This window comes from Ochotona princeps, chromosome 2 (assembly GCF_030435755.1).
Source record: "Ochotona princeps isolate mOchPri1 chromosome 2, mOchPri1.hap1, whole genome shotgun sequence".
In the NCBI taxonomy this organism is placed as follows: domain Eukaryota; kingdom Metazoa; phylum Chordata; class Mammalia; order Lagomorpha; family Ochotonidae; genus Ochotona; species Ochotona princeps.
This window is the reverse complement of record NC_080833.1, coordinates 9,521,547-9,544,879: the sequence shown is the minus strand read 5'-3', so window position 1 is coordinate 9,544,879 and position 23,333 is coordinate 9,521,547. Positions and strand designations below refer to the sequence as shown.

Genomic DNA, 23,333 nt, shown 5'->3' with positions numbered 1-23,333 from the left:
TCAAAAGGCAGTGTGTCAGAGAGAGAGAGATTTTCTATTCTCTGGTTCACTCCCCAGATGGCCACAATAGCCAGGGCTGGGACAAGTTGAAGCCAGGAGCCAAGCAATCCATCTGAGTCGCCCATGTGGGTCCACAGGTCCCAGAACTTAGGCCATCTTCTGCTGTTTCCCCATGTGTGTTAGCAGGGAGCTGAAACAGAAGTGGAGCAGTCGGGCCTGACACGGTAGCCTAGTGGCTAAAGTCCTGTCCTTATAGCCATTGGGATCCCATATGGGCGCTGCTTTGTATCCCAGTGGTCCAGCTTCCCATCTGGTTCCCTGCTTGTGGCCTGGGAAAGCAGTCGAGGACGTCCCAAAGCCTTGGGACCCTGCACCTGCTTGGCAGACCTGGAATAAGCTCCTGGCTTCAGATTGGCTCACCTCTGGCTGTTGTGGCTACTTGGGGGAGTGAAACAGCAGATGGAAGATCTTCCTCTCTGTCTCTTCTCTCTGTATATCTGATCTTCCCCCCAACCCACCAATAAGAGAAGTGGAGCAGCTGGGACTCAAATGAGCATTCATATAGAATGCAGGTGTTACAGTAATAGCTTAGCTCATTGTGCCAAAATGCTGCCTCCCCCCAAATATATATAATTATATATTTTACCTTTAAAATATTTACTTATTTATTTTCTTCTTATTGAAAGGCAAAGAGATCTTTCATTTACCAGTTCACTCCCCAAATGACATCAAGAGCCAGGGTTTTGGGTCAGGCCAAAGCCAGGAGCCTGGAACGCCGTCTGGGTCCCCCAAGTCAGGGGAGGGGATCCAAGTAATTGAGCCATCATGTGTCGCCTCCAATTAGCAGGAAGCTGGATTGGAAGGACAGCTGGGACTTGAGATTTTATTTATTTATTTTAAAGATTTATTTATTTTTATTGGAAAGGAAGATATACAGAGAGGAGGGGAGACAGAGAGGAAGATCTTCCATCCGATGGTTCACTCCCCAAGCAGCTGCAATGGCTGGAGCTGAACCAATCCAAAGCCAGGAGCCAGGAGCTAGGAGCTCTTCCGGGTCTCCCATGAGGGTACAGGGTCCCAAGGCTTTGGGCCGTCCTCTACTTCTTTCCCAGAAAACAAGCAGGGAGCTGGAAGGGAAGCAGGTCTGCTGGGATTAGGACGGGCAGCCATATGGGAGCCCAGCACGTTCAAGACAAGGATTTTAACCACTACGCTATTGCGCCGGGCCCGAGATTTTATTTATTTTTATTGGAAAAACAGATTTACAGAGAGAAGGAGAGACAGAGAGGAAGATCTTCCATCCAATGATTCACTCCCTAAGTGACTGCAATGGCTGGAGCTCAGATGATCTGAAGCCAGGAGCCAGGAGCTCTTCCTGGTCTCCCATGCAGGTGTAGGGTCCCAAGATTTGGGCTGTCCTAGACTGCTTTCCCAGACCACAAGCAGGGAGCTGGAAGGGAAGCGGGGCTACCAGGATTAGAACCGGAGCCCATATGGGATCCTTGTGTGTACAAGGTGAGGATTTAGCCACTAGGACATCGTGCCAGGATATCTGGGACTTGAACGAGGCACTCAGACATGAGATTTGGATGTCTCACATGGCATCTTAACTGCATTGCCAAACACCTGTCACTCAGATTTTATCTAAAGGTTAACGTGATATTCTGTTCCGTATTTCTATTTGTTTTTGTATAAAAACAAGATATTTCTTCCCCTGAATGAGACTGCTGAACAAACACTGGTTTGATGCAGGCCATGGGTTTGCTGTGACCTTGGCACAGTCTCACAGGCTGTCTGGCTGGAGGGCTTCCACCTGCTAACCAGGAGGTGGAACATATGTTCAGCTTGTGTCACTGCACTGCTGTGAGACTAGAAAGTGACACACAACTGTATCCACTCATTGGAACCTAAGATGGAAAAGGACTGGCTTCAGGCACAGCTGGATCAGGCTATCCCCAGGACTCTGCTTCTCACATCTTCTACTCTGCCTTCCACTGAGGTGGCCCTCTCAGTGTCCATCAGGTGGCCCGTAGCAGCTCGGGTGGCCCCTTCCTCAGGTTCAGGATCACGACAGATTTTCTGCTGGTGTGTTCAAGTGCAGCATCACTGCCACTGTAGGATGGGTGTCTGTGCTTGTATGTGTGAATGCATTTACATTTTTTAAAAAAAGGGTTTACATATTTATTTGAAAGGCAGAGTTATGAGAGGGGGAATGAGAGAGAAGGAAAGAGAGAGAGAGAGAATGCAAGGGAGAGAGAAAAATCTAGAGCTCTTCCATCCACTGGTTCATCCCCCAGTGGCTGCAGTGGCCACAGCCAAGAGCCTGAAACTATGTAGGTTTACCAAGTGGGTGTCTGGGATCCAGGTACTTGGGTCATCTTCCGCTGGTTTCTTAGGTATCAAAAGTGAAACAGAGGGTCTGGCGGCGTGGCCTAGCGGCTAAAGTCCTCGTCTTGAATGTGCCAGGATATGGGCGCTGGTTCTAATCCCGGCAGCTCCACTTCCCATCCAGCTCCCTGCTTGTGGCCTGGGAAAGCAGTCGAGGACGGCCCAAATCTTGGGACCCTGCACCCGTGTGGGAGACCCGGAAGAGGTTCCAGGTTCCTGGCTTCGGATTGGCACAGCAGCGGCCATTGCACTCACTTGGGGAGTGAATCATCAGACGGAAGAGCTTCCTCTCTGTCTCTCCTCTCTGTATATCTGACTTTGTAATTAAAAAAAAAAATGAATCTTAAAAAAAAAAAGTGAAACAGAGCTTGCTTTGGCAGCACCTAGACTAAAATTGGAATGGTGCAGAGAAGATTTGTATGAACTCTGTGCAAGGAAAGTGGAGCAGCTGGGACTTGAACCAGTGCCCACATGGAATAAACAGGGGACAAAACTGCAATAGAGAATATCAATTCCAAATATCTTACAGGTCCTGCTGATTTTACCATCAACTCGCAGAGCACACATTGTCTTGAGGAGATAATTTTGTTTTTTAAAAGTGTCCTCTTAAACTGCGGGGATATGTGCTAAACATCCCAACTCAACACATCAAAGAAGCATGTTATCAAAATGCCCATGTCAAACACCTCAAACTCACCCTTGGCTGATCTTCTACAACCCCCTGTTATTTTTCTTCTTCCAACTGGGAGAGTGTAGACATACACCTGGTGGGAGATGCTGGCTGTCCGAATTTTCACAGAGACCCGGATAATCTTGGAGCCCAGGATACAGAGCAAGGAGGGAAAGGCTCGGCCGCTTGCACCTGCATCGGGCCGCACTGCCTGTCGCCTCCAGCAGAGTGAAGGGACAGAGAGGGTTTCTTTTCCCCACTGATCACGGTGCTGTGAATTCCATTTTGTCAAGTCAAGAAGGGACAAACATGAATTGTGGAACTTTTCCCATTGTATCGTTGTCTGTTGCTCAAGGTATTTTCCCCATAATACACTGAGAACCACAGTGTGGAGAAGACACAAAACAGGGCCTCTGAGCGCAGGAAAGAAGAAAGTGAAAATGAGAGATGGTGATTTTCTCCAAAAACTGAATTGGAGAAAAAGAAAAGGAACAGAAACAGAAGCTTGGAATCCATCACTGTTTTTGCTTTGTTGTTTTTTAGTTTTAAGACTTAGTAACTTATTTGAAGGACAGAGTTACATGGAGAGAGGGAGAGACAGAGGCAGAGAGAGAGAGAATCTTCCATCCGCTGCTTCATTCCCCTAAAGGTTGTAATGGCCAGGGCTGGGCCAGGCTGAAGCCAGGAGCATCTCCTTTTGTTCTTCTGCTATCAGGAAAGTTAGAAAAGGAGGCAGGGCCGTTCCCAGCTACCCAGCTGCATCAGCACCCAGGAATGGGGTAAGGCCACCTGATGTCGTTCGGGGTCTCCTATATGGAGCCTGTTCTGAAGACACTGCCCAAGTAGTTTTGATAGTTCTGAAATGCTGTTGATTTTGTTGCTCCAAGGTTGAGGAAATCCTTCCAAGGTCCATTAGCTGACAGAGTCCACCGTAGAGTCTCAATTCGCCCAGATATTTGTCCAGGAGAGCTGGTCAATGTGTTCTGCCCTCTGTGGTACTAGATGTCCTCTGCAGGCCTCAATAAACTAGATGTCATGTCCCTCATGAGCAGCTGGGCATGTCGTCCACCACACAGGCCTCAGCAACAACAGACACTCAGTTCTGACACATGCAGTCCACATTCAGATCACATATCCTGTTATTTCCACTGTGGTTGGAGTTCTGTGTTCAGTGGTCCAGTTGCCAGGGGATTCTCAAAGAAACCTTGCCAGAAGGCTGACTCCTGTGTGTGCCAGTCAATGTAGGATCTGACTCAGTCCACTACCCAAATCAGTCTACACACACACTGGTGGTTGCAGTCACCTGGTCATTTCTGTCCCCAGCCCCATCTCATACACAAACCATTGGATGTTATGACCCAGATCTGGTCCCTGTCCATCACATACTTGGCCCTTACACACACCCACAAGAACTTTAGCCAAGTTAGAATGACTCCCAATAACCCCAAGCCCTGGTTCCTGTGCATGCCAGTATGTGTAGCAGACTGGTCTGTCTGCCCACATCCCATTCAGTTCTCACACACATCAATGGGCATTGAAACCTAGGTCGACCCAACTGACCCCACTCTCCAGCCCATATTTATGCTGGTGGGTGGCACCATCTGTCTAGCCAGGCCTTCTCCCAGCACTGGTTCTCATGCTTACCAGTGGCAGTTGCAACCCATCAAAGAGATGGCCACAGTTTCCCTACTGGGCCCATTCTCAGCCCTGGATCTTGCACTTTCCAGGTTGTACTGTGTTCTAGTCTGACAATAATTGCCACCAGTCCCAGCACTTGCAAGCTAATGTGGCAAAGTCCAACCAGCCTGCACTTATTCTGGCTCCATGCATGCACCACCAGTGGATATGGTAGCTTAGCTCTCCCTCAGTACAGCTCAGATGCAGGCCTATAGGTGTTGTAGCCTTGCCCAGCCTGGTCTGCCCCGATCCTGGCCCTCATGCTCACCAGCAGGGATCCCCTGCTGGGCTTGCCACCACCCCCTGTCCTGAGTCTTACATGTGCTGGTGGGAGCTGCGGTCCAGACTGCCATGGTTCGTCTCACCTTGATATCCAGCAGTGGGTGTTGCAGCCTGATCTACCCAGCCTGACCCTACCCAGCCTACCCCCAGTTCCAGTTCATGCTGGTGGATGCTATAGTCTAGCCCAGCCCAGTCAACCCCCAGTCCTGACCCTGAAGTGAACTGGCTGGCATTGCGGCCCAATCCGGCCCATCCTGTACCCTGCCGTGGTTCTCAATTATGCCAGTGGGTGTTACAAACTGATCCAGCCTGGCCCACTGCTGAACCTGACCTACATGAATGCCAGATAGTACTGTAACCTGGCTAGGTCTGGACTGTTCCCAGTCTCAGTTCTGCAGGGACTGTGTTCTAACAGAGCAGTTCCCCAAGCTACTCTATCAGATCCCCTCTCAGTTGCAGATCTTGTGCATATCAGTGGGTCATTGGCACAGCCTGGCTTGGCCCACCTTCTGTCCTGGCAAGAACAGTCTTCTTGCCTGACTGACCCATACCAATTCTGGCTCTTACTATGGGGTGCTACAGTCCAGCCACACCTGCCTGGTACACCCCCAGACCCAGCTCTCACATGTTTTGGTGGGTGCAGAGACCTAGACTATCCCATCCTATACTACCTTGACTCTTGTGAGCACCAGAGGGTTCTAGAGCCTAGTTTAGTCTGGCACACTACAGACCCAGTCCACACCCATGCCAAGGGATGCTGCGACTATGTCCAGCCCAGTTGCTGCCACCATTCCAGCTCTCACATTCACTAGTGGGAGTTGCAGCCCAACATGAGTATCCCCTTAGCTCCCCAACCAGGCTTGCTCCCAACCACAAACCTTGTGCATGCTAATGGTTGCTCTGACCCAGCCCGGCAAAACCAATCACCCAGCTTGGCAACCTTTGCCATCAGATGCTATAGCATGACCTGGCCTGCCCTGCCCTTGGTCCCGACTCTTTAAAAAAAATATATATATATTTTATTAATTACATCGCATTATGTGACACAGTTTCATAGGCTCTGGGATTCCCCCAACCCCTCCCTGTACCCTTCTCCTGTGGTGGATTCCTCCACCTTGTTGCTGTATTACATTTCAAATTCAATCAAGATTTTTTCATTGCAAGCATATACCAAGCATAGAGTCCAGCATCTTATTGTATAGCTCAATTCGACTGTTTCTTGGGGAGACCATCTCTGGTCTGAAGGCAGAGCTGGCAGAATATCATCCCAATCAATTTAAAGCCACAACATAACATCAACGGCAATTTACAACATTATGGAATGAATTGACATGGTATTGAGTAACCAATATGTTAAAAAAAAAATGCAAGCTCTTAACCACATCCTGTGACTACTTCATTGACATTTCAATTTTAGTTTATTCACAGAACCGGCTGCTATACACCTTAAAATGGCTATTGGGCACTATTTAGCTGTCTTGTGTCTATTTTCATTTTAGTATTTAGCAGTTTATAGTGTTGAAGCATAATTGTGCTGAACGTGGCAGATTTTAGGATAGTCCAAACTGGGTTATAACTCTAACAAGGCATATGTCAACAATTGAGGTGCAGAACAGTTTTAGGAGGGGTGTGCAGAGAAATCTTCAATATCTTAGTGAGGAGTAACTAATCTTTGTGTCCTACCTAGTAAGGTATGTGTGAGTCCACATTGACCATTTCCTGACTGGTTCTAAGCTTTCCTTGTTGTTCTCTGTCTATTCTAGTGTGTGTGTGTGTGTGTGTGTGTGTGTGTGTGTGTGTGTGTGTGTGTGTGTGGTGGGGGTGACTCCGGAGCAACCCTGATGGTCATTGCAAAAGAGGGTGGGGATCCAAAGTTGGAACTAAGTAAGGACCAGAGAAAGCTCCCCTCCCTAGTCCCAAAGGAAGTTTATTGTTCTGTTTCTGCGGACCACTCAGGGTTCCTGGCTGTTGTTCCAATAACCTTGGATCCTGCGAGGAAGGATTTGGGCTTCTTCCATCCCGTGTGGTAGAACCAAACGGGGGTGGATGACCTCGGAATTCTCGGCCTCCGAAGGCACTCCAATTTCCCGTGGTCTCCTTGGCAGTTGGGATGTAGTCCTTGATGCTCGTACTGATAGTCCTTGGTGAGGATCTGGGAGTCTCCAGAGTTGGGATATAAGCCTCCTCCTGTCCCCCTGCTCCACCCTGGGGTCCCTCCCTGCTCTGTGCATATGACCTCCTGTTAAGAGGTTGTCAGGATTGCTCTTGATTCCCCCTGTGTGTCTTTGTAGTTTTACTATTGTCTAATGCTGATTTGAATCGGTTGTCTATAAGTTACCTGTTATGTTCCTGATAGGTTATACTTCACGTCTTCCTCACACATTCTAGGGAGATGGAAGATTTCCCTGCTCTTCTGCCCCAATTCCGAGTAGCATAGGGTTTTAAAAGTATATTAGGTTTTACAATTTTTTGATGTAGATCATAAGCAGTCTGACTCACATTGATTGTTGGTCCCAATTCTTGCTGGTGGGTGCTACAGCCTAGCCCTGCCCAGCCTGCCCCCATCTCTGGTTTTCATGCAAACTGGTAGGTGTGATAGCCTAGACTAGCTCGGCATGGCCTGCCCCCCATCCTGGCTCCCACACATGCCAGTGTGCTATGGTTTGGCTTGGCCCTGCCTAGTATGCCTGTTACAGAGCCAACCCATACACCTGCTGACAGGTGAAGCAGCCCTGGGCACCCAGATTAACACCCAGCCCTGACTCATGTGCTCACCAGCAGGAGCAAGGCCCATCAGGGGAGTTCACTGGCCCACTCCAAACCAGATCTCACACATGCCAGTGGGTGGTAGACCCTTACCCAGAAGTCTGCCCCCCAGTGTCAGCTTTTGTGCTAATGGATATTGTGGCCTGGCCCACCCTGCACCCAATTCTTGGGTGTGCCCATGGGTGCCACAGCCTGGAATAGCCCTGCTATTTCCAACCCCAGTATCCATGAGTTGTTGGTGAGTGCCATGGTCATGTCTAGCTCAGTCCTTGAGCAAACCAGCTGGTAAGGTAATCTCACAGGGGTGAACCCACGATCCCCACAGGATCTGCTCCAACACCCAGTTCTCTCACATGCTGCTTAGTGTCATGGTCCATCCTAACATGTTCCACCCCCTGCCTCAATACTCACTGGTGGGTACTAAGGTCAAGCCCTGCCAGGCAGACTCCTACCCCCCAGCCATGGGTTTGGATACTTACTAGGTGGTTGGTTGATACTTACTAGGCCAGCTCAGGTGTCCCATGTGGGTGGGTGTATTGATTTGACTCCAAAAGGTCCCTGAGCAACCCACAACCCCCACCCCCGCATGCCCAGTCCTCTGGAAGTGTGCTGTACCAGCCTGGGGTCCTGTCTAACTACCCAGGACCCACGCAGACCCTACCTGCGTGATTGCATCTGCCCCCCACATAGCTTTAAAAAAATAGAATAGGCAGCTAGAATAGACAGCTATGCTGGCATTAATCAGGCCCAGGATGCCCACCAGTTATTGGCTAGTTTTCTCCCAGCAGTGTAACAGTTGCCTACATACAATGCAACCTAGGCAGCTGCCTACAGCTGGGGCACTGTTTTCTATTGATCATCTTCTTCATCGTCCTCTCCCTCCTCTTTCTCCTCATCATCTTCACCTTAATCGTCATCCCTTCCTCATCAATGCCTTCCAATATTCCTCATTCTATTTCTTCTTCAGTGGCACCATCTTCTCATTCCCCTTTGTCATCATCCACATCAGGAGGGTTTGGTCGAATGTGGTCTTTGATGAGCTCTCCTAACTCACCTGCACCTGCTGTGGAGTGGCCAGGAAAGCAGGCAAAACAGCTTTCTGGTTCTTCAAGCTGCCTTTCTTGCTGTCTTTATTCTGCATTTGGACTTGAATGTTTCATCAGACCCTTCCCAGATTCCCACTGGATTTCAGCGGACTTTGAAGCTGGATCCTCCCTCTCGTTCGGAAGTGAGAACTTTGTTTCGCAGTAAGATTTTTCATCAGAAAGTCTATTCTGTAACTTGAATGTCTGCAAATTCTGTCACTCTAACCTTGGTCAGATAACACAGTGCTCTCCTCCTGTACAACCCCACCCAAACAAGGACGTGTGGAGGGTTGACACCTGCTGTTACCCCCTCATTTTGTTCTGAGATCTTCTGGAAGACAGTTGGCGGACTTTGTTGCTTAAATCGGCCTGTTTCATGTTGAACCTCATCTGTGAGTTCAGTTGCTCCTTGATCTTTTCCTCTTCCTGGCAGACTCTGAGAGGCTGCTCTGGCTAGCAGCTTCAGACAGGAGCTGGGCTTGGCTTCTGTACCTGAGGCTGGGGTTATGCTTCAAGAGACTTCCAAGACACAGGAGCAAGCGGGAGATGATGGAAGAACTCAGCCTGGGGTTCTTGGTTCTGGGTCTGCCCTGTGCATTATGGAGGGCTGGCCCTCATCCTCTGAGATACCGCCTGCCTTCCCCTCCTCTCCAGTCTGGAACAACTAGAACTGTCTGCACACATTGCTAGATGTATCCTGGGGGGCCAGATCACCCCTTCCATCTCCCTTTGTGCTGTTGTAGCCTCACACCCCCTCATCCTGAGGCCCAGCAGTGAGTGAATAGAGTCCATCTAGATCTCCCTGCAGAAGTCTGATTTCTCTTGGGCACATTCTCTTCCCTTAACCAATGGTCATGGTGGGGGAAGGGAAACACCTGTTCCACTCCTGGTCCTGGGCAGTGAAGCCTCTCCCACACCATACGCAGGATGGGGCCGCAGGTTGGTACTTAAACAAATGTCCCCTGATGTCCTAGGAGGAGAAGTGGCGGCTGGAGACAGGAGCAAGTAGCCATTGCCACCTGCCCACCTCTCTCTCCAGGTCAAGTCCCATTGATAGAGTGTTCCCCAACAAGGCAGGCTGTCAAGTTCTAAATTAGGTTGCCTCCTTGAGGTCTCCAGGGGCAGAAAGATGCGTATGGGAAATTCTCATGGGGTTTCTGACTCAGTCAAAATGATTGTTCTGAGAGGGCATGCAGCTCCATGCCCGGGAGCTTGAGCTTAGAACTGGTGCTCCCAGGAAGGGATCCTTACTCCCGAGTGGGCTCTGGGCCAGCAGCAGCTGTAGCAAGTGCAGCTGAACCTCTGGTTAGATATGCAGGACCTCTTGACTCCATCCTTGGGGGATTCGGGTCCTCTGCGCATCCAGATGTGGGAAGCACTGGGCTAGAGTGAGTTTTGTGTCTTTGTGCCCTGTCTTCCCCACCTGTCAGAAATGTACACCTTAGGATGGTTGTGGGAAGAAAGCAGCAGCTTACTCAGTGAAGGTGTTCAGAGTAGTAACTGTGTAATGAATATTCCCTCTTTTTTCATTTTAAAAATATCATTATCATCTTATGATGCAGTTCTATAGGTCTGGGATTTCCCCAACCCCCTTCTCCCAATCTCCCCCACCCATGTTAGTTCTCCCAAATCATTACAGCAGCACAGTTCCTCATAAACAGTCTTAAGTCCATCCTTGTGGGCATGGACAATGGCAGAAAGTCCAGCATCCCATTATCAAGACACATCCAACAGTTTCACTGGGAGTCCATCCTCAATCCGGAAGTAGAGATGCATACCGCACTGTATCCTCACACTGGGCATGACAGTTTCCACTACACAGTCACTATACATCCCCTCAAGTGAAAAGCCACACACACACACACACACACACAAAATGACAACAGGAAGAAAAACAGAAATTTACAACACCATGAAGTTAAACAACATGTCACTGTATACGATAGTCTCCATTACACAGTTACTGCACATCCCCTCAAATGAGAAGCCACAAAACAAAATCAACAACAGGAAAAAAATAGAAACTTACAATGCCATGCAGTTAAACAACATGGTACTGAATGACTAATGTGTTGCTGAAGAAATGAAAAAGGAAATTAACCTTCTTGAAGAAATACAGGGTCTTCCTGGAAGGAGTCGGGGAGGCTTGTGGAGCAGAGCTATCCTAGCCTGACTGAGGCAGCCCAGCCAGTGCCCTGCCAACATGAGCATGAGCCAGTCCAGCCCAAATCACTGACCACTCATGGCTCCCCATGTGACCCCAGGTGCTGCAGCGATAAACATGTGACAGTGGGTGCCACCCAGGGTCTGCAGTGGCTCCAGCCATGGCTGTCTCTGCCCTCTTCAGCGTCATTCCTGAGGCTCTGCAGGACCTCTCCCTGGCCACTGGGTGGAGTGGTGCATCATGCTAACTCCTGACCTTGCGGTCGTGGTGCAGGGTGCACTTGGCCCCTCCCTGAGCCCTGGCACCCCTAACCTGCAAGGGGGTCAGGAACTAGGATGTCACAAGGTACAGATGAACAGGTGTTTGGTGTGCCCAAGTCACCCCCCCAACGCCCAATGCTGTTAGGCACCCGGTGGCACTGGAGGACATCACGGGCCCACAGGCATTCAGCAACCCAGGCAGCCCACCCTTCCTCCCCGACTCCAGGAAGAAGGTGGAGATGGGAGGGTGAAGCCCAAGTCTTCAGCTTCCCTTCCTTCCAATCCCAGACTGTGACCACTTGGACAAGGTCTACACATGGCTCCTGTCCCCCCAAGTAGATCCTGGGGAGTCCTTCTGCGCCCTCCCTCTGCCTCCCTGCAGCGCTCCCCGCTGTGCTTTGAATTTTGCCTTCTGCCATGGGCAGAGGGAGTGTGGTTGAGGTTCCTGTGGCTGCTGTGATAGCCAGCATGGACACAGAGGCTAACCCGCAAGGGCTGTGTCGCCTTCCAGAGCTGAAGGTGACACCCTCATCAGCAGGGCCCCATTCCCTCTGCAGGTGCCGGGGGAGGAGCCAGTCCGTGTCCAGCTGCTAGTGGCCACCTGCGTCCCTTGGCTAATGACCACCTTCAGAGCCAACAGCAAAGCGGCTGGCCTCCTCTCTCTGGTTTCAAGTCCCTGCTTTTGTTTTCACGGCACCTTTGCTACTGTCCTTGTTATTTAAGATTCATGTGTTTATTTTGAAAGTTAGAGTTGCAGAGAGAGGGGGGAAAAAGAGAGAGAGAGAGCTCTTCTGTCTGGGGGTTCATTTCCCAGTTGGCTGTAATGGCCATCTTCCACTGTTCTTTCCAGCCACGTTAGCAGGAAGGTGGATGGGAAGTGGAGCAGCTGGGACTTGAACCTATGTTCATGGGGGGATGCTGGCATTGCAGACAGCAGCTTTACCAGCTATGCCACGGTGCCGACCCCATGTCTCCTTCTCTGACCTTGGTCCCACTGTCTCCTTCCCATGAGAACCCTTGTTCTTGTGTTGAGCCTGCCCAGGTGGTGCAGGATCACCAACCCCAGGATCACCTGCCCAGGTGGTGCAGGATCACCAACCCTGCTGAGCATTCTTCATTTCGTTGTGTTCAAGAAAGTCTTTTCTGTGTAAGGCGACAGCATCACAAGTACTGGGAATTAGGGCGCAGGCACCTTTGGGGTGGGCTGCGGTGGCATTATTCTGTCTGTCACCAAGGAACACTGATTCTTGGCCACGTCACTGAGTCCTTGTCTAAGCCTGAAAACTGATCAGTGTTGTTGCAAACAGAACAATGACTCATGTTTCAGTCAGTATGTGTGAGTAGAGAGCAGTTTGGATAATCCTGGCTCGTTCCCAACCGTTTCCCAACAGGCTGGAGGCTGGAGGTTTGCTGTTCAGAAGGCACTGTGGTGCAGAGGTTGAAGTCTCGGGCTGCGGTGCAGGGTCCCGCAGGGATGCTGGTTTGAGTCCTGACTGCTCCACTTCCCTTCCAGCTCCCTGCTCACACACCTGGGAAGGTGGCAGCAGATGATCCAAGTGCTTGGACCTCTGCACTCACGGGCGAGTTCCTGGTTCCTTCATCCAGGCTCAGCGCCAACCATCAAGCCAACTGGGGAGTGAACCAGCATGTGGAAGATCTCTTTCTGTGTAATTCTGCCTTGCAAATAAATAAAACAAATATTCAAAAATCTCCTTTTTTTTTCTTTCTGTTACTGCCCCTGTATAGGCCGCTTCATGGTCTGGACCCTTGTAGTGGCCATCTTCCTGGCTTCCCGATCCCTACTCTTGCCTGCTCCAATTCAGGCAACGTGACCATGCATACACCTGACCGCCGTGGTCACGTTTCAGCCTAAACCCCTCCACGGCTGCTGGAACACAGTCCCAACACCCTCCCCCGCCCCAGAACGCACAGGTCCTCTTGAAGGGCCCTGGCTTACTTCCCAGCCTCCTCATTTGTCCTTGGCCGCCAGGGTGGCCCAGAGCCTGGTTTGCTTGTGACTGTTCTGCTCTCAGTACCGAACGCCTGCGTAGTGGAAGCCTTCGCCGCCTGGAGCAGACCGGGCCGGCTGGTCACTCTCCTACTGCCCCTCCTGAAGCCCTGGCAGCAGCAGCAGTAGCCGTGACTTTGTATATATGCTTCCCCTCAGCCTGGAAGGCTGTTTCCGTGTGTACTAACGACAAGTGTATGGACTTGTGAGGCGCTCCAAACCTAGTCCAGTGGCAGAAGCAAAGCCTGCTGTTTCTGTTTGTTTTTCACTGATCAAGAGGTCCAGAGCACAGTTGCTCGTGTCTGAGCTGATGTCTCTGCAACTCTCTTGGCCACAAGATAGCTGCCTCTGCTCCAGGCATCAGCCTTACGTTCAGGCAGAAGCAAGCGGCGGCAGCAGTTCTCTGCTAGAGTCCTCCTATCAGGAAACTGCTGCCCATTGCAGGGTGGTAGAGCGTGGTATGGATGTGAAGGGCATGGGCTCTGGATTTTGGCTCCATGCCTCTGCGCATAAGCCCCCTGGGAGGGCACTGACCCACCCTGGCTTAAGTCTTCTCAGCTGCAAACTAGGAGGGAGTTTGACAACTACTTCTCAGGGCCAGGTTTGGGCACTCTGATCAACAAAACCCCTATAGCGCCATGCCTGTAGTGCTTGGCGACAGGCCCCTGTGACTTAGCTGCCGTGCCTGCCAGAGCAGCCCTTGGAATGGCAGCTCCATCACAGCGAGGCGCCTGGGGACAGCAAGGGACCTGTTTAGAATTTGGGACCCGTGTTCCACAGAGACGGCTGGGAGAGAAGGTGCAGGAGTGATGTTTGGATCAGTATTTATGTCCCTGGGAATCTTCTTTTTATTCATGTACTTATTTATTTGAATGTTAGAGTTACAGGGTGGCAGAGTAGAGGGTGGAAGTGATACAGAAATAGTTCATCCACTGGTTCACTTCTCAGGTGGCCACAGTGGCTAAGGCTGAGCCCGGCCAATGCCAGAAGCCAGCGACTCAAACACTTAGGCCATCTTTCCCTGCTTTTCCCAGGCCACTGCAGGGAGCGGGGTTGGAGGCAAAGCAGCCAGGACATGAACAGGCCTTATGAGCTGCTGGCATCCCAGGTAGTGACCGTACCAGTTCTGTCACCACAGTGGACCCCCTGGAAACCTTCTATTTTAATTTTAAAACTCAATGTGGGCATCACTACCATAGGAGGCCACTTGGAGTCTTCCTGCCAGCAGACAGTGGATTAAGGAGCCCCATTTCTGTGCTCCTGGTCCCCACTACCAGGTGCCAGAGCCTAACGGGGATCGGGGCTCCTCGGAGACTCGTCAGAGGTAGCTGTTAGAGGCCAGAGGCTGGGGTGGGGGCACCGCTGTGGCTCAGCCTATTTCCAGGAGTGCTGCCCTGGGGTCGGGGGGGGTCCCTGCTGGATACCAGGTCTCTCTCATTTCAGCCCACTTGTCCTCCTAACAGGCCTGTGAGTCTCTGTGGGGATGGGAGGGGGGCAGGTGCTGCTGGTGGGGTGTTCTATGATCTAGCCCGGCCCTCTCTTCGGCCTGGGCCTCAGTTTCCCCATCTGGCTAGCACCCTGTGACTGCATGGAGGCTCTTGTTTTCCCCAGTCCTGTGCCCTCTGGGGCTGGGGAACCTCCTGCTATGAGACCCTCCCTGCATCAGGCCTCACTAACCTGCTCTGCAGGGGTCAGGTCAGGCTCCGTGCTGCAGTGGGTGGGCCACCTGCCAGGATGTCCCTTCCTCAGAGGCCAGCTGTTGTCCCTGATCCTTGGGTATCCTGTGGTCTGGCCTCTGTGGGTTGGAGGGTCAAGTGCATAGGCTGCCCTTGGAGAGACTGCCAACCGCGGGTCCTTCTGCAGTTGGTGGGGTGAGGGGCTCCTTGGGAATGCAGGCACGAGAGCTGGCGATCTGATCGGGGTCACTCTGGCTTGGGGCTACTGAGATGGAGGGAACACATCTGATGGGTCCTCAACTCCTGCCTGTGGGCACACAGGGGACCCCTGGGATCCCCTGTCCTCATTAGCGCCCTCTACAGTTCCTGTAAGACCTGGCTGAGGGGTGTCCATCACTTGCTGCGGGGTAAGGGGCAGCCCCGCAGGAGCTGAAGGGGTTGCAAATGAACACAGGTGGTTGAGGGATAAAGGAAGGAGGTTTATTGGTGCAGGGCTTGATGGCTGAGGTTCCCCAGGGTGCATCAAGGCTGTGTTTTCTGCAGGAGCAAAGGACAGTGTGAGGGATTCTGGGTGCCCTACGGGGCTGTGCTGGGAGACTGGGCCCAGGGTGGGCACGGCACGCAGCTCCCAGCCAACCTGGTGTCTGCCTGGCTGATGGAAGCCCCTCCGCCATTCCAGTGTTCAGAGGTGACTGAGGGTGAAGCCAGAGGGAGAGCCCCCAGTTCAGGTGACCTCCCTCAGGGGACAAGAGACCTCCACAGGCCCTCCTCTGCCAGACCCCACCCTCAGGGGACCATGTGTGTGACTGAATTGGCATGGCAGGGGAAGACTGTTTATGTGTTGTTGTCAGAAGGAATGGGCGGAGGCCTTTATGACGGCTGGCTTCTCTGTACCCACCTCAAGGCCTGCCATGGTCAGCACCCATGGGCACTTCTCGAAGAAGTGAATGGCAACGACTGAATGGATGTTTAGATGAGGAACTCCATGAATACATGAGAACGCATGGAAAGTGAATGAATGCATGCATGACCGGGTGTACAGAAAAGGGACTGCACGGACAAGGGAAGGAGTGGACGTACGCGTGACTGCATGAATGGATGAGTAAGTGACAGAGAGGTGGGAGGTGGAGGCAGGGCCCGGGGAGCGGAGGCGTCGGGCACAGCACCCACCTCCCGGATCCAGTCAATGTAGGCCGACACGCGGGTGAAGACCGTGGGCTTTTTGGCAGTGTTGCAGCCCAGGCCGGAGCCGAAGCTGACGACGCCACGCACTTCCCAGATTCCATTCTCATTCTGGCAGTTCAGTGGGCCACCCGAGTCTCCCTGCGCCAGGCGAGGCTGGGCTTCAGTCCCAGGCCTCCCCTCCCCGCCCCCCAACAGCCAGGCTGGGAGCAGGGCGGGGTTGGGGCAAGGGGCATGAGTTTGGCTCGAAACCAAGCTGTGCCCTCATTTTGGCTTTAGCCTGCAGGTGCTAAGGGAGGCGGGCAGACACGACGTGGGGCTGCGCTATGGCATGTCAGGCTGCTGTGTCTTGGGATGATGTTAACCCTCTCTGTGCCTCAGTTTCCCTAGCTCATCAGGTCACCTTGATTATTGCTCTGGGAGCAGCGCAGGCACCCAAGGATGCTGACAGCGTGCTGGAGGCCAGGGAGGTGGGAAGGGAGAGGGGTCTGTTCACCTTAGCTGTTCTATGATTCTGCACCTGATGGCAGGAATTCTGTCCCTCTGGGCAGAGGCAGCTGATGGCGTAAGGGACACACGTGGGACCTCACTGAAACTCATTCAGTCCTGCCAACGTCCTTGGGATGTGATTGCTCTCCATTTTACAGATGGGAAAGTCAAGGCCCAGAAAGGTAGCACAGCCTGGCTAACACCACACAGCCAATGAAGGGAGAGACTGGGGGTCTGGGAGAGGAAGCAGGGAATGGAGACAGGGTTCCCCTAAGCCACGGGCCCATGCCTGGCTCCACGTCCTCTCAGGCCAAGGGTTTGTTCTGCACCCCGTCCCGGTAGCCCCCGCCACTTGTCCACGTGGTGTGGGGGCCTCCTACACACTCACGTTGCAGGCAGAGATGACACCGTCGCCTCCTGCGCACACCATGTTGTTTGTCACCATGAAGCTCCACCAGTCCCATCGGGAGCATGTGGCATGGTCCACCACGGGCAGCAGGCCTTGCTGTAGCTCATCGGCGATGGGGCCATCGGCTGAGGAGACAGTGGGTGGTGACTTGGGAGTCAGCTCAGCTGCCCCAGCCCAGTCTAGCCCCAGCCTAGCCGAGCCTGGCCCAGCCCAGCCCAGTCTAGCCCAACCTAGCCAGCCCAGCCAGCCTAGCTCAGTCAGTCCAGACCAGTTCAACCTAGTCAGCCCAGTCAGCCCAGCCCAGCCCAGCTTAGCTAGCAGCCCAGGCCAGCCCAGCTTAGCCAGCCAGCCCAGCTCAGTTAGCCCAGCCCAGCCCAACCCAGCCAGCCTAGCTTAGCCAGCCCAGTCCAGCGCAATCAGTTCAGCTCAGCTCAGCTCAGCTCAGCCCAACCAGCCCCAGACCTTCCTGATGCACAGAGGCTTGGGAGAGGAAGCAGGTGGGTAGGGGAGTGGGTGGTCCTGAGCTGTTGGGGTGAGGTGGGCTGGGGAGGAGAGGGAGAGCATGCTAGAGACAGAAGGAACCCATGGAAAGTGCTCTAGGAGTAACTGGGGTTTCTTTCTAGATCTTGGCCTTTTATGGGAATACGGAAAGCTCTTTCCTGCTCCAAGACTTTCTGAGTATTGATCTGCATTTTCCTCTATGCCTTCCATAGTTTCACTTATTTGCATTTAACCTTTTAATTCCTCTGGAAACTGTTTAGGCATATGGTATACTGTAAGATACACTCCCCCCACCCTCATTGGTTTATTTTAGTTCATTTATGTGGCACTTGCTGCATGCCAAGCCCCATTTCAATCATTCAATAAATTCTCATCCTTTAATCCTTACATGAACTTGTTAGTGCATTTGTCACATAGCACAGGCTTAATAAATATTAGCTGTCAGAATCACAAAAATGTTAAGAGATGGGAAAACGTTTAGGCTTAAAAGGTGCAGGGTGGGCAGATGTGAGGGCTGCAGGAAGGCGCTCTGGCTTTGCCATAGGCCGTACTCACTCCAAAGGCGGCCCCAGCCGGTGATGTAGCAGGGGTAGTCGTGGGGCAGCACGGAGCCCTCCTCTGGAAGGCAGGCCTCCTGGATGGTATCACTGAACTCCACGGGCTCCGCCAGCTTGATGAGCGCAATGTCGTTGCTGGAATGCAAAGTGAAGGCGGTGAGTGGGTAGAAGGACCCTTGCCCCATAGGTTTGCCGCCAAGAGGGTCCCGGCTGTGAGCTGGAGGTCAGCTCCAGGTGGCCGGGCACTGTTCACAAAGGTTCTGACTGCTAGGAGTGTATTGGCTAAAGGAGTTGCCAGAGGACACGTGGCCTTCCAGCACCACCATGGTCGCCCGTGGCAAGAGGCTTAACATTGGGGAGGCTGGAGTGACAGCATCTTGAGCCCCTGCTGGTGACGTGGAGAGCAGGAACGCAGTGCCAGTGTGCCGGACGTGGTTGCAGCAAACAAGAGCAAACAGGGCATCTGTGTCAGCAGAACTGCCCTGCCAGCCCCAGGCTGATTCCCAGCTCTGCCATGCTCCAGGCTGTGTGCCGTGGCCAGCTGCTTAATCTCTCTGCGGTGTGTCCCTCATCCAGGCCACCGTGAGGATTCAATAGGAGCTGGTGTGTAAGTGCCTGCCGCCACGTGGCCCTGTAGTAGGCAGCCCCGAGGGCGAGTCCTGGCTGTGCCTGTGGCTGGGCGAGCCTGTGCTGTGCGTGCGCCCAGGTGATCTGTCTGGTTGTGGAGGGGTGCTCAGGCGCCCTTATCCCTTCTGAGCTCTCCAGGGGCTCCTTGGCCAGAGAGGGGTTCTCAGAGGTGTCTGTCTGCATTCAGCATTTTCCCGTTCTGTGTGCAGGTGCCTGCTCAGGGTGAGGGTAAGGGTGGGATGTGGGCTCTATTGCTCCCTCCCCAAACACTTCGGGGTGGGTGGGTGGGACACTCACCGCACCAGGAAGGAGTTCCATTTCTCATGGACGTGGATGGTCTCCACCCCCACGACCACGGAGCCGGCCTCGTCTTCCACCACTAGGCTATTCTTCCCCAGGGCCACACGGTAGGTCAGGGTGTCGCTGGGCAGAGGGAAGGAGATAAGGGGGGTCAGGTGGTCTCCTGGTCTGTTCTTAATCGAGCCAGGTGAGTACATCAGTCCAATCGTGTCTGCTCAACCGTCTCCCCTGGCTCCACCTCACTCGGCGACCACACACCTGCGCCCTCTGCCACACTCCTGCCATGGCGGCTTCCTGTGATTTCTCAGCCGTACCCCACCCCGAGCCTCCGACCTGTGCACCAGCTGCTCTGCACCCCAAATACCCCTCCCCATGTTTAGAATTCCTCTCCTTACTTCTTCATGTCAGCTTACTCCCTCACCCCCATTTAAATCCCTCTTTGGTCTCATTTTTCTTTGCTGCAACTTCAACTGTTCTGTATAAATTAATTAGTTTGTTGCTCTGCCTCACATAAGAATCCAAGCTCTCTGAGCATTCAGGCTGTTTTCACTGCCAGGTTTCCTAGCACAAAGCAGGTGCACAGGATCTGCTAGTTGACTGAATAAATGAACAGCTGAATTACAGATGAGTTCAGTGCCTGGGGTGTGTAGCAGGTGCCCACTAAAGGCAGCTACTGTGGGACCTGTGCCTCGGGGGTGATGGTTGGCTGCCTCTCCCAGGTCCTTGGTCACCTGATGCAGTGGGCAGCAGTGAGAACGTAGTTGGCAGAGATGAGGGTCCCACCACATGTGTGCCTCCACGTGTCATCCTTGAGGTACTGCAGGGAGACCTGCAGGAATGCAGAAGGGCCAAGTCTCAGCGCCCAGGCCCTAGGACCTGTCCCCTGTCCTCCCTCTGTCTCTGCCTCCCGTCCAGGGGAACACTCACCTGCCAGGGCCAGCTATGGGGCACTGCGTCCTCTCCTCCCACTACCCTGGCTGACAGGCTGGGGGCGAAGCTGGGGACCCCACAGCTGGAGGCTGGGGAAACAAGAGGGATGGGTACAGGTGAGTGGGGAAGGGACAAGTGGGACGAGTGTGGGGAGCTGGGTCCCTGTTGTGCTGTACGACTTTAGCCGAAGCCCTCTAGTTCCCTGGGTCTCAACAGGAAGAAATGCAGAAACCTAGGGTCTGCAGAGTTTGGCAATGGGCTCCGTGCAGGGTGGCTGTCCAGGGACCCCTGTGTCCTGTACCTTTTCAGGCCATAGCAGGCTGTTGAGGGGGAGCCTGAAATGTGAGCTCCCAGCTGGCGCACCTGGGGAGCTGTGTGTAGAGGTTGGGAGCATGTATCCTTCTGCTCGCATCCCAGCCCTCCCACCACTCAGCCATGCGACCTTGGGCTCGTGGGGTCTGCTGTCTGTGAACTAGACCTTCCCTTTCCAGCTTGCTTTGCAGCTCAGATTAGTTCCTGCACAGAAACAGCTACATAGTGTCCAGCACAGAGTAAGCCTGCCAATGCACAAGAGCTGCTGTTGTTACTGTTAACGGGGAAGACTCCCAATCCAGTGCTCTCATGGGCCAAAAAAATCCACCAGATCTGGGAAGTAAAGTGACTTGTCCGGATCCCCCACATAGCCAGTGGCATTGAAGATTTATTTGAAAGCCAAAGTCACAGAGAGGGAGGGAGACAGAGAGACAAAGAGAGATCTTCTGTCCTCTGATTCACTCCCCTAGATGGCTGTAACAGCCAGGACTGGGTCAGACTGACACAGGAGTCAGGAGCTTCTTCCAGATCTCCTGTGTGTGTACAGGGGCCCAAGCACTTGGGCCATCCTCTGCTGCTTTTCCAGGCCATAAGCAGTGAGCTGGATAGGAAGTTGTGCAACCAGGACACAAATTGGTGCCTAGATGGGATGCCAGTGCCGTAGGTAGTATAGTTTTTACCTATGATGTCTCAACACTGGTCTGCTAGTGGCATTTAAGCCAGGTCCCTTGGTTCCTGTTCTGAAAGAATGCCACCAAGACAGGGGTGAGAGGGCAAAGATACCAAAAGGGGCATGCCCCAGTGACTGTGGAGGGAACTCAGCGTGGGGAATCTGCCGTGTCCCTGCTGCTTGCATGGCCTACTCCGTCATGTCTAATCCACAGCCCGACTTTGCGGAGCTGGAAGCAGAGTTGCCCAGAGGGAGGTGGCACATCTGACTCCTTGTCAGTCAACAGCGTCTGAACCTACACTGAACCCTAAATGCCTTTCCTGGAAAGCTGAGGGACCCTGCTCCTGGCCCTGCCCCAGGTGGCTAACCCGAACTCACCGATGGTTGTCATCAGTCCCCACCTGAAGCTTACCACAGGCCAGGAGTGAGGCAAGGACAGTGATGCCCAGCATGGTGTGGGTGGGTGGTCAGTACTGACTGCCCTCGCCCGGCTAGGGCTTCACTTATATAGGCAGGTGCAGGCAAATCCATCTGGTCAAGGCTGAGCCTCCCCTTGGGAGAAACCTGTTCTGACAGGACCCTTTTTCTGACCTTGGCTGGTTACTGTTTAATGCAGCAGGCACTGGGGCTGGCCAAATACCCTGAGCCAATTTGATACTGTGAGTTATCATGAACTGGGCACCTACTACGTGCCAGGAGTCATGCTCAACTCCCCCCGCGACAACTCCTTTAGTTCCTCCACTGACAGGAAGTACCTGCTCCTTGCAGGTTAGGAGGCCAGGACTGAGGACGGGGAGTGGCCATCCAGGACCAGAGAACTGGGCAGCACCGGAGCCAGATCTTGAAGGCAGGACAAGATGCCAGGACCTGGTGCTTCAGGGCGAAGTCTTCCTCTTCAAATTTCTTCCCGCGGACGGACTTGCCATCAGGGCCATGGTGGCAGATGATGGCGTTGTCCTGTCAAGACCCTGTGAACTCCTTTCTGTGGTTCTTAAAAACCAAACCAAACCAAACCAACCAACCAACCAAACAAACAAACAAAAACATATTTAGGAGCCAGTGCAATGGCTCATGGCTAATCTTCCACCTCCAAGCGCTAGGATCCCATATGGACACTGGTTCTTGTCCTCAAGGCTCCACATCCAAACAGCTCCCTGCCTGTGGCTTGGGGAAGTAGTAGAGGACGGCTCAAAGCCTTGGGACCCTGCACCCATGTGGAAGACCTGGAAGAAGCTCCCGGCTTTGGATCAGCTCAGCTCTGGCCATTGTGGCCACTTGGGGAGTGAACCAGTAGATGGAAGATTTTTCTCTGTCTCTCTCTGTAAATGTGTTTTCAATGAAAATAAATCTTTGAAAAAAAATTTAAAGGGGGTCAGTGTTGTGGCACAGCAGGCTGAGCCTGTGTCTATGCTGTTGACATCCCATATGGATGCTGGTTTGGATCCTGGCTGCTCCACTTCTGATCCAGCTTCCTGTTAATGTACCTGGGCAAGCAGAAGAACATGGCCCAAGTGCTTGGTCCCCTGCACCCACGTGGGAGACCTGGAAGAAGCTCCAGATTCCTAGGTTTGGTTTATTCCAGCCCTGGCTGTTAGGCCTTTGCCGAGTGAAACAGCGGACGGAAGATCTCTCTCACTGTCTCTTTTTCTATTTTTGTGACCTTTCAAGTAAATAGAAAATGAGTTTCCAACATCTTTAAAAATAGTGAAAACTTTGTAAGGGAGAGCACATTAAAGGGCGAGTGAGCCCATTCACTGGTTTACTCCCCAAATACCCAAGATAATAATTGGCTGGGGCTGGGCCTGGACCAAGGTCAAATCCAAGAGCAGGAACTCACTCCAGGTCTCCCACGTGGATGGCGGGAATCCGTCCCTGGAGCCATCGCTGCGGCATTCACAGCAAGCTGGGGTCAGGGGTCAGAGGTGGGTGTGGACCCAGGTCCTGCAAAGTGGGACTTGGGCACCTGAACTGCCAGGTGCCTGTCCCCGTCCTTAGGCTCTGAGAAGTTGAGTCTGCCCTGTAACTGGGGCCTTCTGCCTCCCCGGGCCCCTTCCTTCAACAGAGAGTAGTCACGATTAGGCCTCGTAACGGTGCGGGGGAGAAGGTGAGCACACTGCAGTTTGGAGCATTTTCATTTCACTCCCATTGATTTCAAAGAAATAGCATGTGAGGGCCTCCTCTGACCCTGAGCCTGCTGAGCAGGCCGAGCCTGCTGAGCCTGTGGTGCCCGGCAAGAGGCCCCTGTCCTGCTCCGTTGTCTGGGACGAGGTCCCATGGGTCATCCTGAGCACCCTGTCTCAGCACTGCAGGCACTTTTGGCCAGGGCCTGGGGCCGCTAGGTGAAGACTAGCCGGGAGCCGCTGAGAAAGGGCAGGCAGCT

The 23,333-nt window shown here is 53.0% G+C and overlaps 1 protein-coding gene and 1 pseudogene across 1 annotated transcript; both read right to left on the bottom strand.

The window, feature by feature from the left end:
• Positions 1-8,632: 8,632 nt before the first annotated feature.
• LOC118758591 (protein SET-like) lies at positions 8,633-11,461 on the bottom strand (annotated as a pseudogene).
• A 3,988-nt stretch (positions 11,462-15,449) lies between these two features.
• Positions 15,450-21,344, bottom strand: CTRC (chymotrypsin C). Its single transcript, XM_058661020.1, has 8 exons — positions 21,332-21,344; positions 19,969-20,060; positions 19,773-19,870; positions 19,039-19,164; positions 18,113-18,249; positions 17,036-17,181; positions 16,147-16,299; positions 15,450-15,513 (listed from the first exon to the last, which is right to left on the bottom strand). The coding sequence occupies exons 1-8, from the start codon at positions 21,342-21,344 to the stop codon at positions 15,499-15,501; spliced, it is 780 nt and encodes a 259-aa protein (XP_058517003.1). The 3' UTR covers positions 15,450-15,498.
• Between the last annotated feature and the right edge of the window lie 1,989 nt (positions 21,345-23,333).